The following is a 14,942-nucleotide window of genomic DNA, read 5'->3' on the forward strand; positions in this document are numbered from 1 at the left end:
CCTGCTGGCTTGCACTTGCCTTCTGGAGTTTAAGAAATTATTGATGTGCTTTGCAGATAAGGTAGGCAGGGCTTCCACCTGCAAAAACATTTGTTATTATTTTTTTAAATTATGCAGCTAGCTATTTGTATAACAAATAAAACAAATAAAATGTCATAAGGAGCTAAGAAAGAGAATGTCCCAAAGTCATCAATGAATCTCCATATCTGACCCTGGATTTGGGTTTTCCTGCTCTTAGACTGACAACTTAACCATTACAACATATCGCATCACTTCTTTACAGAGAATATTAATGGTAGGTTTTACTTTAGCACCAAGAATAGATATCTCTTGTCATCTGCCCAGTAGTTACAACTTCCTTTGTTTTGTAATTGGAGATAGAACAGTATTTATTATTGTCTCTCCAGGCTCCATCATCAAGCCTATAACTGGTGATCCTAGAGAACTAGTAAGCATATTTGGGAAGAGAAATTAAAAGTGATATGATTGTCCAAAAGGTTTTTTTTTTAAAGACACAACTCAACTTTTTGGTTTTTCTTTGAAGGCTCAGAAAGTCTAATTGCCTCTTGAGAAAACAAAAAAGCACCTTTGGGACAACTACCATGACCTGGATGACTGAGAATCTCCATAGACATCAAGTGATATGACATTTGCCTGTAGCAGGTTCTTGGTTCCCTTCAAATGCATTGAATTACTCCTACAAACTCCAGGGAGTTTGGTGAGATTTAAAGAGCTCTGGGAATTGTAGTCCCAAATTTTTGAAAGATGCTATATAACTTTAGCATCAGAACTGCACTAGAAACCAGCATTGTTTAAACTCTTAATTAAACGATGTGTGTGCTTTGAAGATTCTGAAGTAATCTATTGAAGATTATCAGTGTTCATACTTGATCTTCTTTAATATATTAGTTCAAGGTCTTCAAAGCACAGATAAAATAAGAACATACCTGAGCACCCAAAAACACCTTTAGTCAACAAGAATCACTGATAATGTGCTCTCTTTCTTTTTATATTTTGCTGAAAAGGAAACCTTACAATTTAGAAAATCATATAAAAACAGGCTGAAGTGATTCAGATACATTTGGCACATACACTTACACAAATTACTAATTTGATTTGACATATTTCACAATTTGCTCATAATGCTTAAAAAATCCCACTTGTGATTTGGCTGCAAAACAAGCTTTTACAGCATTGGTTTATTCCATTGTTTGCTCATTAAAAAAAACCTTTAGAATTCTAATCAATTACATCTCAGGAAAGTATTGTTTGTTTTTACAAGATGTCAGTAGCAGCCAGATATTCTTACCTCTTTTCATTTTGCATTGTGTATTGTTCTCCATTGTTCCTCATACGATTTGCTTAATTGCAAAGGAGAGTGAAAAGCTTTCTCTCCCTGATAACATGCAAGTTGGAATGCTAATAAGTACCATCAGAAAAAGAGACATAGAACCAGGTCTGGTGCTATGAATCTTCTTCAATCATCTAAGCAAGTCGAAATTAATGAGTTGTTAACAGCAAAGCAACTTGTAAGTAACTTAAGCAGATTAAGTGATTCTAATGTTTGGAATTTTGCTAATAGGTTTGAGACATTGCAGCAAAAATAATATGTAGGATAATCTGCATCCCCTTTTATCTTCTTTAAATCAGTATTTTTGGAATGTATCTATATGGGTATTGGATTCTCTAAAGAACATGCTGAAGAACTAGATAAAATACCAAATAAAAAATGACAAAATTACCTTACAAGAACTCCATAAAAAGATTTTGTGGCTGAAGAATGCCTTTTAATTGCTGGAAATGTGACAGCTATGTTTGAGCAAATAGCCATAATCTGTATGAATTTAGATGAGCTGAAATACATATGTGAAGTTTTGGTAAGCCATATAATGAAGATCTGAACTAGCTCCTAAAGATAAACATTCTAATACCCTGATTATTAATAAAAGAGCACTGAATCCTTTGATTAAAATGTAGCAGATCCCTGAAGTGGATGGCAGAAATTCCTACTTCTTATAACCAGATCAAATAGCATTAAGCATCTCTTTTATCAAGACAAAGGGAAATGGCCATTTAAGGCAGGGGTCCCCAACCGCCGGTCGCGGACCGTGCACCGGTCCGCAGAACAAGTCTTACCGGGCCGCTGGTTGCTGGCGCCGCCATCTTTTTGGTAAAAGTGCTTCCGTGAGCTTTTCCGGTAGAAAGCTCACGGAAGCACTTTTTCATCAAAAGATGGCGGCGCTAGCGCTCGGTGAGCTTTTCCGGTAGAAAGCCATTTCTACCCGAAAAGCTCACTGGAAGTGCTATGCCGCCATTATTTGACGAAAAAGTGCTCTGGTGAGGTCACCGGAAGCACTTTTCGCAAAAAGATGGCGGCGCCCAGTTGATGCCGGTACCGGGCCGCGGCGCCCAGCTGATGCCGGTACCGGGCCGCGGCATAAAAAAGGTTGGGGATCACTGATTTAAGGGACTCATTATTTACTTTCTAAGCAACTTCTGAATCACAGAATATATTCAATTGATCTTAAACAATTAAACAAGTGGAGTGGTTGCCAAACTAGAAAAGAGTTTTGCTAATGTTTGTACATGGGCTACAACTCTACTGAAGATAGGGTTGGCAATTTTTGATAGCTTTCCAAAGTATGTATTCAAAGAAAAGTTATTCTTCCAAGCAAAGGTAAACCATCATCTCTAATTATAAGCATTCAATACTTCTTGGAAAGTTAGGCATGAACAAGTATTCCCTACTATCTATGACTGTGTTGGAACATGATCTAGATGCCCCCAACTAGCAACCAAAGAGAATCATGCCTGGGCTTATTTGAACACAACTCCTTAAAACTGTTGTCTTGATCCCAAGGAAGGAACCAGTGGACAACCTAGAAAAGACTGATGAACTCAGACAAGGTATCTACATAATATGAAAGGCAATTGAACCCCGGCATAATTATTCACCACAGAAGAATAAAGGAAATATAGCTGGTCACATAAAATAACAGTTAATTTCCAGTCAATTAAAACTTGCATTTCCCTCATTAACCAAGATCTTAAATAGAGCAGCAATGCAGATTACATTCAGCCTCAAAGCAAGGAGCAGCAAAAAGGGATTTTGACAGAAATAAAATGTGATATAGAAAGAGAGGCTACAGAATAGATTAATAAAAGAGAAATGGAATCAAGAGTTTTTGAAGAGGATCTTACTGATTTTATTCTAGCTGCACATCAGAGGAAACATGCATGACGTCTCTGAAGATTATTCTGATGTCAAATTCTGTGGCAAGTACAACATGGAAATCTCAGGAGGCTGAAGTAGGAATGGTAACACCAATCCCTAAGCATATAACCATTTATTCTGGACAGGGGAAGTCCCCTTACATCCAAGTCCCATCTGAGGATGACATAGCAGATCGTGGCTGATTTTTTGACAAACTGGAAGTCTTCTTTTGAAGTATCCTCTTCAACAAATTATCTGAGAGTGCCCATTAATTGATAATGAAAACATTTAGAGGAACTAACCATAGTTTACCAAGGAAACAGAGCGTGGTAATTATACTGCATAATATCTCAAAGCTACTGCATCTAGAAAGAAGAAGAATACAAGTGGAGAATTATGTATTTGTCTCAAAATTAGATCATCAGCAACTGAATTGAAAATCCATATAGCCCATTTGCTATGGTTATAAATTTCCAATTTAGATTTTGCCATGTTATAGTTATATTTATTTTCCTCTTAAGCTCTTACAAAAACAAGTGAATGAAAAAGGCATGAATTAGAAATGTATATAGCAACTTTAATAAACAGCTGCCAAAGGGCCTGGTGATACTAGCTTAGAATTTAATGCCAGGATTGGTACAAATGATTATGTGCTTTATGAACAGTGTAACTCTTGTTTTAAATCCAGAGAGAGACATTAGCCCCCTCTCATATGTAATTGCAGAGACAGAGGAGTTGGCTTTGCAGAATAGTGCCTGACTCAATTGGTGAATATCTTAGATTTGTTAATCTTGAATGGTACCTGGGAGAATAATATATCCGGATATTATGCTTTCTGGGAGTCAGATTCCCATGAAATAATAAATATGATCTTTAATTTCAGAGTTGGTTTAGTGACCACTTGACTTTAAATTTACATTTGGTTTCAAATGGGCAAATTATATATACTTAAAAATCTTATTGCATTGAATAGTCCTCAAGTCCTGAAATACATTTGTGTAAAATGGACTGAGAAGATGGAAGGAACATGGAAATCTATATATATAAATCTGGCAAGGGAGAGTTTGTACAATTCTTTAATTAAAGTCCCCCAAAAGGATTCTTAACACAGTTTGTACTGTTATTACATTTACTGATTTGCAAATTTAAATGAGCTCTAGCAAAAGATTATTCAACTAAGGTTTGATGAGGAATGTGCAAAAGGAAATAACTCTTTAATTGAAAATTTGCAATTAATACTAGAATAATGACTGCCCATTACTCATGAACAAAAGAAGAGAAAAGAATATAAAGCTTTGCTAAAAAAAGAAAAAAAAAAGGATATGAAAGGTGTTGGATCAAAATCACAGCTCCCATCTCTATCTCCACATGGGAAGTTGTAATCTAAAGAGGCACAGATGGACTTGTCAGATTGATAATCTGTTATCTAACTGGAGCTACTAAGCTAATATCACCACTGAAAAGGGGAAAACTTCAGGAAACAGCAGCATCCCATCTGAGTTGTGAAACTTAAATCTTCACTGGTTGACACCCATTTTGATTATTTTGGTCATGGTCATAACCTTCACACTGAAAAATCCCACCAGGTACAATAACTCTATTATTATTCCTATATTTAAAAAGGAGACAGGTCAAATCCTTCCAAATGTCTTCTAATTGGCTCTTAAGTATTGTATAAATAAGCTGCTAGATACTTGTTTTGGAATCCAGTGGACTAGAAAGAAAAGCATAACTGCTGAGGAGCAGGCCAGGTATAGGGTAGGACATCAACTAGGTTTTATGACATTGTACTGAAAAATACTGTATATATCATTCCCCAAAGAAGCCTATCTATGACATTCATTCACTTTGAAAGAGCTTTTGACTCCATTTATACATACATTTCTACTTTGTGCTTCTGTCACAGCCGCTACCCTCTGGAACAGCATCCCTTGGAAATATGTATGCTTCCCATGCTTCAGATGTTCCAGATGTTTGTGGAGTTCCTGGCAACCCCCCCCCCCTCAATATTATTTACATGGTTTTGTCTGGGAAACCATGTCACTTTTTAAATTAGGCATTCTTTTAAATATTGTAAACTGCCTTTCCGATTTCTCTGGAGTTAGCAGCTTCAAAATCCATCAAGCAAACAAAACAACTCAGGAACACATTAGATATGTTATCTTTGATAGACAATTGCTAGCACTACTTAAAACATTGCATGAAAGTTCATTGACCATCACGTTTACCATCAAGATAATGTTGGCTCTAAGCAACCAGAGAGAATGACTTTCCCCAGAAGGATCAGTCTCTAGTTTGGGCCTTCATCAATTTTAATATGAATCTGTGCCCATAAACATTTATGGGCACAGATGCTTAGAAGTCCATCTATCATTTTGTACAGAGAAATATAGAAAAAGAAACACGAACTAATTACTATGATATCACACTAAGCAGAATTTATGTTGACATGTTTACAACAGAAATGTTGGGAGAATGATGAAAGACCTAGAAAGATCTTGACTAATTGTTTAAAATAAAAGCAAGGCAGGGTAATGATTCCAATTATTAAAGGTGAAAGATGAAATCTATAAAACTTCAATGGATATAAATGGTCAATTTTAAAATTTTTATTCAGAATTATATAGTGAACCAGAGAATGTATCAAATGAAGAGACATACGTTTGTTTGTTTTTAAAAAAATCTACCATTTGAGATGAAACAACGTTTACTTGCTCCACTATCTTGAATAGAAATTAAACTAATTGGCTTTAGTATTGATAGTAATATTAATGTAAGTTTTCTAACTTCTTGTAATAGGGTTTTGATTTTAAAATTATGTTATGTCCAGTAATTAGAAAAGCAAAATTAAAAATAAAATAATGCTTTGCTCATAATTGTCTTTTACTGACTGTGAGATAGGATATATATTAATAAGCTGCATACATATTTATATACACATTTGCCTACAGCTTATGATAAGAGTCAGTTTGGGATGGTGGTTAAGGCATCAGGTCAGAAACCAAGAGACCATAAAGCCAAATAGGTTATCTTTGGTCCATATTCTTTCTTATCTCTATGAAAAAGGCAATGGCAAAACACTTCTGAAATCTTTTCAAGAACGCTGTAGGGACTCACTTGCCCAATAGTCGATACTGACTCAAAGGCATATGGATACTCTCACAGAATAAAAAAAAGTGTGTTAAAATTCTTGGAAACCCTGATCAACACAAAAGCAGCTGTCAGGAATGTGAGACTGGTGCTTTCTAGTGACAGAATCTCAATTGTGAATGGTTTTCCATGGAGGTTATTTTAACCCCATGTTTTATTATAATCCACCTAAATTGAACTATGTTAAGGCTTTATTTTGGCAAACCACCGGGGATGGGTACTAATAATTTATTTATTTATTGTTTCCATTTATATGATCACCCTCTCTCTAAGATGACTCTGGGTGGCAAACCTAGTTAAAACATTTATATAATAATAGAAGATAGAAATATGCATATTAACATAACACAAACAAAAAAGCATATGAAAATAACAGTGGAGGACAAACTCATCTGTAATAAATAATACTGCAGAGGCTCAACTAACTTCTCAGCCTCCATGACTGGGAGAACAGCCAGAGCTTTCCAAAAAGCCCATAGAGTCAGTTCATTTTGGCTGAAATGCGTGAAATTTCAGGCAAATCTGTAATGTGCAACTACTTCAGAGCTTCTTGTGGCCACTTTCTTCCTTGTTTTGGTCCCGTCCTCTTTTCTAAGCTTTGCTGCATTTTGAATGGGGTTCCATTTTATTCTGCTCTAATGTGTATTTGCTTGTGAAAATTGTTAATGTTTTTTCCAAGAACCTCCCTCCCACCTATTCATTCCCTTTAGTAGTACTTTGATTTAAAAGTCTTTTCTTTACATCTTTATGGTTTGCTGGCAATTGTGGCTTATGAATAGCTTATGAAGAATGCTTGACTCTCCTGAGCCTATTTTTATTCAGTAATACTAGAAGGACATTTGATCAGTTATCTTAGTAAAGCCTGCATGACCTCTTCACCATTGTCCTGCTTGAGGGAATTCCCTTTTGTACTCTGACCTTCATGCTACCAAGTCACTGTCAGCAAGCAAAGGCGACCTTCGGCTCTTATTATTTAGAACTGTTACTACAATATCATTTTGTTTTTGGGTACCAAAGTGCTTGGTAGAAATAGCAAAAGAAAATAGGCATGAGAATAGCAGCTGAGTCTTATCAGCTGCTTTAATTTGTGTGGCAGAAACAGCAATGCACTACCACTACAAGGTCATCTTTCATGATGATGTGACTCCAGACTCATGTTCAAATGACTTTTAGGCCTCTAAGAATTGCTTAGAAAATGTACCAGCATGCCTTTAGTGCTTTGGTCTAGTCCTTGGTACAGAAAGGCAATATATACATGTAATAAAGGAAGAAATAATCTTCATATGTTTACCCACAACTGACAGCTTTTTCATTCATGTTGCTACTGCACATATCAGGATAAAATTGGTTTGGGAAGAAATAAAGATAAGGAGGGATAGCTTTGAAAACAGCTTTCTAATTCAATCCCAGAGATGGATGAAAAGCAAGAACCAATCACCCACTGACATCAGTATAATTCAACTTTCTCAACCTGGTGCCCTGCAGATGTGTGCACTTTCCAAACTCCCCAATTCTCAAATCCATTGATAAGAATCTAGGAGTTCAAGTTCATACGTCTGGTTGACACCAAGCTTGGAGAATACTAAAATAATGTATAGCTGTTATGGCAAAGTAGTTAAGGGTGTATAGGATGAAAACTTAACTATCTCAAAAATGTCCTGGAAATTCTCAGGAACCGAAGATTGCACCTTCCTAATGCCAATTTATGTAAATGCCTCTGGCAGAAGTGATGATCTCTTGGATCGTTTGTCTTCAGCCAATCAGTGTAACCATGATGATCATTTTTCTGGCTGTCTCTTAAGCACAGGAGATCTCCCTTCCCTGCCCGTAAACCACCTTTTTAGCAGCAGAGGAAGGGGTACAAATTCCTTTGAGTGCTTAATGAGCTTTTCTTGGTGAAATGGATGCAAGTGCAAATTTGGGGAAGGTGTGTGTGTGTGTGTGTGTGTGTGAATAAAATGAAAATGCTTTCATTTGTACTTTTTCAGGATAAGGCAAGAATGGGATATTATGCTAGACTGCAGAAGAAAAGGCATTCCACAGACTGCATATTTGAATAATGGTTTCATAGATACTAACAGCATTTTAGATAAACTTGAAAAGAACTCACCACTGATTAAGAAGATTGCCTTGCTGAATGACAAAGAAAGGAGCAAATTTATTTTTCAACTTTCAGGCGAACACTGGATGGTAAGTATATTATCTGAATTACTCTTTGCTTATTCTTTGCTCATGACCATTGGAATGGACAGTTTTAAATTTGTCTGAACCTTGCTAATCATTAATTTTGTCTCTGCTCCCTTTCTTTGTGTAAATGACATAGCATATATTTTATTTTAGTAGGTGCTCCAACTCCTTAATATTTTCTGTTTTATCTTTAGCAACCTAGCAGCCATTGCAATGTGATTTCTTCTCATTGATAATGATATTGACATTGACATTGATATCTTCTCATTGGTAGTGACACCACCAAGGAAAGACGGAGGTTGATTTTTTTGCACCAGATGAACTGGCATTCCTAGAAATTGAATTACACTGTATTGTATTTCTCACAATTGTTTGGTAACAGTAGAAGTGGCAGTGCAGCAATGGCTTTGCTAAAATAATGTGTAACATTTCACACATTTGACATGCCATCATGGTCCCAGCAGCTGATAATACCTTCTCTATCTCCTATATATTTTCTTTCTTTTTTTGGTCGAGCAATCTAAACAGAACCATCTCTTGGAGTGTTTAGAATATGCCATCCTTCGGTATGGGTGGGAGGCATTATAGGATATTAAACTTTATCCCAGATAACTTGTCTTTATTTGCTCTTTACTGGCCATCATGTTCCATGAAGTTTGGACATTGTACAAATTTGTGAATAGTTCGCTCATTGACAGTGGAGAGCAATTGATTGGCTTCCCATAGGCATCTGCGTACTGAAGATTATAGAAAAGTATGGGGGGACTAAAAAGCAGAGACAAAAGGATGTATGTTTGAATTCCTATCACAAATTAACCACAGATGAAGGTTTATATGCCAAGAGCTAAGATGGTTGTTTGTTTGTTTGATTGATATGTCTAAGCTCTGACAAATTATATTTATTTCTATGGTAGTAAGCAAGAATCTGGAAAGATATTTAAAATAATGTTTGCATAACCTTTCCCTTTTCCCTCTCTTTCTCTCCCCTTATTTATATTACAAATGTTAAAGGTTTGTTGCTCTGATTGGTTTTGTTTTAATACTCTGAAGAAATATTATCTCTATAAGCCATTTCAATTAATATTATCTAATTATCTGAAAAAAAATATAGACATGCCCACCAACAAGGATTTAATTTCAGTTTTGGGGATGTATCACAAACTGATATTGTAAGAGCACACATGAGAATATCTTTCAGCTCTGCTTCCTTTATTTCTTTTTAAAGATTATTGTTAATTTTAATGTATATCAAGTTAAAGTGAAAATCTTAGCTGAATAGATGTGGGTATAGTAATTTATGTTGAAATATTCCAACAGCAAAAGACAGGAGCATATGAGTTAGTTGCCAAGTGCTGAAAAGGTGTGAAAATGGTCATAAGCCATTTTTTCAGTGCCATTGTAACTTTGAATGGTCACTAAATGAACTGTTACAAGTCAAGGAGGTTAAAAGGGAAAGCAGTGCTTCATGTCCTAAAAAGTCATTCATAGCCAATGAGTGTGGCTTAGTTCAAATGGCTTTTTGAAGGAGAGGAAGGTAGAAATGCTGCTGTTGCCAAAGATTCCTTACTGTCCCAAATCTTCTTTTTTTAGGAGTTACCCGATTGGCTGAAAGAGAAAACATACCTAAAAGAATGGCACATAAACAACACTAAGATCTCAAGCATTCCAAGTTACATTGCCTTGTTTCAGTCACTGAAAATTCTCGAATTATCCAGTAACCAGATTACAGACCTCCCCGTTGAAATTGGTAGGTATCCCTTTTTTCTTATTAATATCTGTTCATTTTATAACAATAAGGATTTTTTTTTTAAAAGCAACCTGGATATACATATTATAAACACATATTTTCACACATGGTAATGTGAAACGACAACCTTCACAATCCTGGCAACCTACACATGTGGAGACTACAAGTCCTAGAATCCCCACCCAATTTTTCTATCTGGGGGAAAAAACTGAATGGGAGCATTGTAATTCACAAGAAGAGAACAAGGTTGATGTTTCTGCATTACAGCTATGTACTCTTTTATAATTGATCCATCAGGGCCACCTGCCAGATCCATTTACTGAAATGATAGATCCTTCAGGCTTCTTCTGAAACAGATATGGGACTCTTCTTTATGGTTAAATTAAAGTGCCAACTATCTGTGACTAAGCTGGCAGAAAACTATCCTGGTGTAACAATTGATGAGTTGACCCCTATCCTGCCCAGGCACGGTGCTAGAAAATGCAGCTCTTATTTACGGTGGACAGGGCACATTAAGAAAAGTAATTGTTAGATTATCCCAGCTTTCTTTTCTTCCTTCCCACCAATTCTCACCTGCTGACAGGAAAATATCTACCAACAGAGAACCAGTGAGGTTGCTTTGAAGTCAATATTCAGAAACCATTATGAAACCAATCAAGAGAGAAGCATTCCTTAAGTCTTGGGAAAGAAGATAGCATTTATTTATTATCTCAACTTTTTAAATATATAACTCAAGGTGGCAAACATTTGCACTACAACAACTCTGTGAGGTGGGTTGGGCTGAGAAAAAATAACTGTCCCAAAGTCACCCAGATGACCTTCATGGATAAGGCAGACCTAGAACTCAGAGTGTCCTGGTTTCTAGGCCAGTGCCTTAGCCACTACACAAAATTGGTTTTTCTTAGTATTAAGATTCCTCTCCCTCCCTCTCTCCTTCTCTCCCTCCCTCTCTCCCTCTTCCCCCTCTCTCTGTCTCCTTCCCCCTCCCCCTCCCTCTCCTTCCTTCTCCCTCTCCTCCTCCCTCCCTTTCCTTCTCCCCCCTCCTCCTCAATCTTTAATCTCTTAGAATTCTTAGTTTAAGAAGAGATTCAAGTTATCCCCTTCCAAACTCATTGGGGTATAAGGGAGAAGTGGAAAAGGATTTCATTTTGGGGAGTCTACCTTTAAGGACTCACCTTCCCCTTAAAGTATTCTGTACAGGTAGTCCTTGACGTACAACCATTTGTCTAATGACAGTTCAAAGTTACAATGGCCATTGCAGCATCCCCACAGTCACTTGATGAAACTTTGGGTGCTTGGCAGACAGCGTGTGTTTGCAATGATTGCAGCATCCCAGAGTTCTGGGATTGTCATTTGAAACCTTCCTTAGGGTGCTCCTGACAAGCAAAGTCAATGGGGAAAGTAACCAACAACTGTAGTGATTTGCTTAACAACCATGGCTAAAAAGGTCATAAAATGAGGTGCAAGTCACTTAACAACTGCCTTGCTTAGCAACAAAGTTTTGGCCTCAATGGTGATCATATATTGAGGACCACCTGTAGTTGAGGGAGGAAGTGAGTTTAATGAATCCCTGACCAACAACTAGATCAATAACAGCTTGTAATGGTTTTTGGGAAGTGTACACCACTTCTGGTCAGCTGCTGGTTGTGTTGATCTATATCTCTGAGCCAGGGATTGGTTTAGAGTCTGGCAATTATAAGGGAAGAATCCAGTTCGAAAGAACAAGATGTTCTTGCCTTGTGAAGCAGAATGGCTCTTGAGGACAGCGTCATGAGCTGGGATAAGCTCATCTCCTGAGGGTCACCTGATTCTGAAGCACATCATATACAGATTCAGTAGCCCTGCCATGGCATGTCACTTGCTTAAAAGGAAAACTCTATTTTAGCATTGGAACAGATACAGTATGGACAATGTAAAACCACCTCATAGGTGGGCTAGGGATGAGAGGAAGGCAACCTCATGAGAACATGGCAGAAAAGTGAGGTTGCTATGCATATTCTTCCTGTGATTTGTGCAAGTGGGCAAATACATAAAATTATACTAGTTAAAGGAAGATATAGTTGAGAAGTCAGTGAGAGAAGTACTTCCCTCTGTAACAAACACTTTCAATAATTACTAATTCTTAAAGATATTTGCACCGGAAGAATATAGGAACAAAGGGCTCTTTCAATCAAGGACTTTAATCTAGAGCAAGTAGGAATCAGATGTCATCATGATTTAAAGACCTCAAATATAGGTTAGTAAAACATCTCTCTCTCTGAGTGCATGCATGCACACATGCATGCACACGCACGCACACACACGCACACACACACACACACACATGTTATGTATAACTCAAATGCCTTTATAATGCCTTGGTAAGGCCACACTTGGAATACTGCATCCAGTTTTGGTCACCACGATGTAAAAATAGTGTTGAGATTCTAGAAAGAGGTCAGAGAAGCGCAACAAAGGTGATTAGGGGACTGGAGATAGCCGCTTTGGTGCCTCCGATCCACGGATCTGGAGGCTAAGGCTGCCACGAAGAGGCAGCCGAAGATAGGAAGGATCCGGACAGGGGGTTGGGGTTTTCGCAGACCCCTTCCCCACCCGGCTTAACCTCTTTCTCAAGGCGGTGGAGCAGCGGTCAGCAATGGCCGCCACAAAGAAGCTGACAGCTGGACAAGATTGTGCTGGAGGAAGAAGGAGAAAGTTTTGAAGCGAAAGTTTTTTGGCTGAACTGGGACTATAAGATACAAGTAACATCCTGAAAATTCTGATTTTTGAAAGATACTTTGTTTCCAGAAGAGATTTACAAGCGGCGAGTGAAAGTGTTTAAAGAGAAAGTTTACTCTCCTTCCACATGGATTTAACAAATGGATATTGAAAATCCTGCTATTTTACAGAAGGTAAAAATTTAAAGCTTTCTGTTATAAGTGGGAAGGAGAGGACAAAAGGAAAATTTTCATTAAGATTTTGTTGGAGGAGATGCCTGGAAGATTTTGAGATTGGAAGTTAATTGTAATAAGACTTTAAAATACAGATTGTTTTTTTTTTCTCTTGCCAATTGATATTACCCCAGGAAGAAAAAGTGTGAAGAACTTTGTGTTCTGTTTGGATTGTTTGATGACTTTGGGATTTTGGGGAATTGTTTCAAGCTTTGAATTATCTTGGTTGTTTTAAGAAGAAGAAGAAGAAAAAAAAAAGAAGAAGAAAAGGTTTATAATGGCTTTATCTGTTGATGAACTGAGAGAGGAATGTGGTAAAATAAAAAAGAAGTTAAAGACGGTGTGAGAGAAATTTTTCGTTTTTAGAAATGGCGCTTGCCACTTATCAACAAACACAGCAATTAATGGAGGATGAAGAAGAAGAAGAAGAAGAAGAAGAAGAAGAAGAAGAAGAAGAAGAAGAAGAAGAAGAAGAAGAAGAAGAAGAAAGAAGAAGAAGCCATCTTTAATGAGTCTACAAAGTTGATCAAGAAAGGAAGGAAAAAGAGAGGAAGGAAAAAGGACATAAGACTTAAAAACATCCAAGAAAGAGAAAAATAAGATGCAAAACCAATACAATGTTAGAAAGCAAAAGAAAAGAGAAATACAACAGAGGGGGAAGCGAAGTGGGGTAAAAAGACCAGATGGGACAAGATAGGAAGGAAGAAGGGGGGAAAAAGCCACAAAGGTATGAAACAAGATGTGGAAAAGAAATCTTTTTTAGGGATAATGGGTAATGCATAACTTTGTTCCAAAATGTTTCTGCAAGGTACATGATAGTATTGTAGTATTTGTATTAGAAATAGAAAATTAGAATTTAATAAGGCTTAAGTAAAGATTAAAACATTAAAGGTTTAATAATGATAGATTTTAAGATTTAATAAAATATTACAAGGAATGTTTAAAATATTTAGTTTAAGTATAGAGTTTAATTGACTATTGTGTGGATGTTTGTATGAACTTATTATTATGGTATTTGTTTTTGAAATAGATAATTGGAATGCTATGAGATTTAATGTTTAATTATATATTTAATTACTTTATGGATTTACTATTTTAGTAAGTAGAATGTACTAAGCAGAATTAGATAGGGAATTAGGTGTTACCTTAAATGTTAATTTAGGGGAGCGATGGAAAGGCATCATACTTCGATTAGTGATTTCAGGAGAAATATTTTTTTCTAATATGAATGAGATAAATGGATAATTGGAAAAGAATGGACAAAAGATACAAATATAATGATTTAAATTAAGATGAAATAAATAAAATAGAATTAAGAAGAGTGGAAAGCGGGAAGAAGTTATAATGAAGATATAGAAGGGTAATAAGATAGGTAATGGCATATAAGCTGAACACGAATCTAATTGAAGTCCATATAAAGAGAGGTAATCCGGGGCCAAGCTACTTTTTAAAAAGAAGTTTTATGTTTTTGTGTTTTGTGTCTGTATGTTTGATTGAGATTTAATAAAACCTTGGGAGAAAGCGAGAGGAATATTTGTAAACAAGGCAGAGGGATATATGAATATGATGAGTATAAAATGGATAAATATAGAAGAAATGTAATTGAATAAGAGCAAAGAGAAATAATGAGAAATCTGCTAAAAAAATATTTAAGTGGAAATGGGATATATTAGAATTATATTGTATACAACAATGTTTTATCTGTCTTGTAAAA

At 36.4% G+C, this 14,942-nt stretch overlaps 1 protein-coding gene across 3 annotated transcripts in view; it reads left to right on the forward strand.

Moving 5' to 3' along the window:
* Positions 1-14,942, forward strand: part of LRRC2 (leucine rich repeat containing 2) — a 109,585-nt gene that overhangs the window by 22,563 nt on the left and 72,080 nt on the right. For all 3 annotated transcript variants that reach the window (XM_087957946.1, XM_087957947.1, XM_026674312.2), the window contains 2 exons: positions 8,353-8,554; positions 10,142-10,298. In XM_087957946.1, coding sequence (XP_087814072.1) covers positions 8,353-8,554; positions 10,142-10,298 — 359 coding nt within the window. The remainder of the gene's footprint in view (positions 1-8,352; positions 8,555-10,141; positions 10,299-14,942) is intronic.

This window comes from Notechis scutatus, chromosome 2 (genome assembly GCF_049901735.1).
Source record: "Notechis scutatus isolate UNSWTSFEM ecotype Mainland chromosome 2, rNotScu1.2, whole genome shotgun sequence".
Classification (NCBI taxonomy): domain Eukaryota; kingdom Metazoa; phylum Chordata; class Lepidosauria; order Squamata; family Elapidae; genus Notechis; species Notechis scutatus.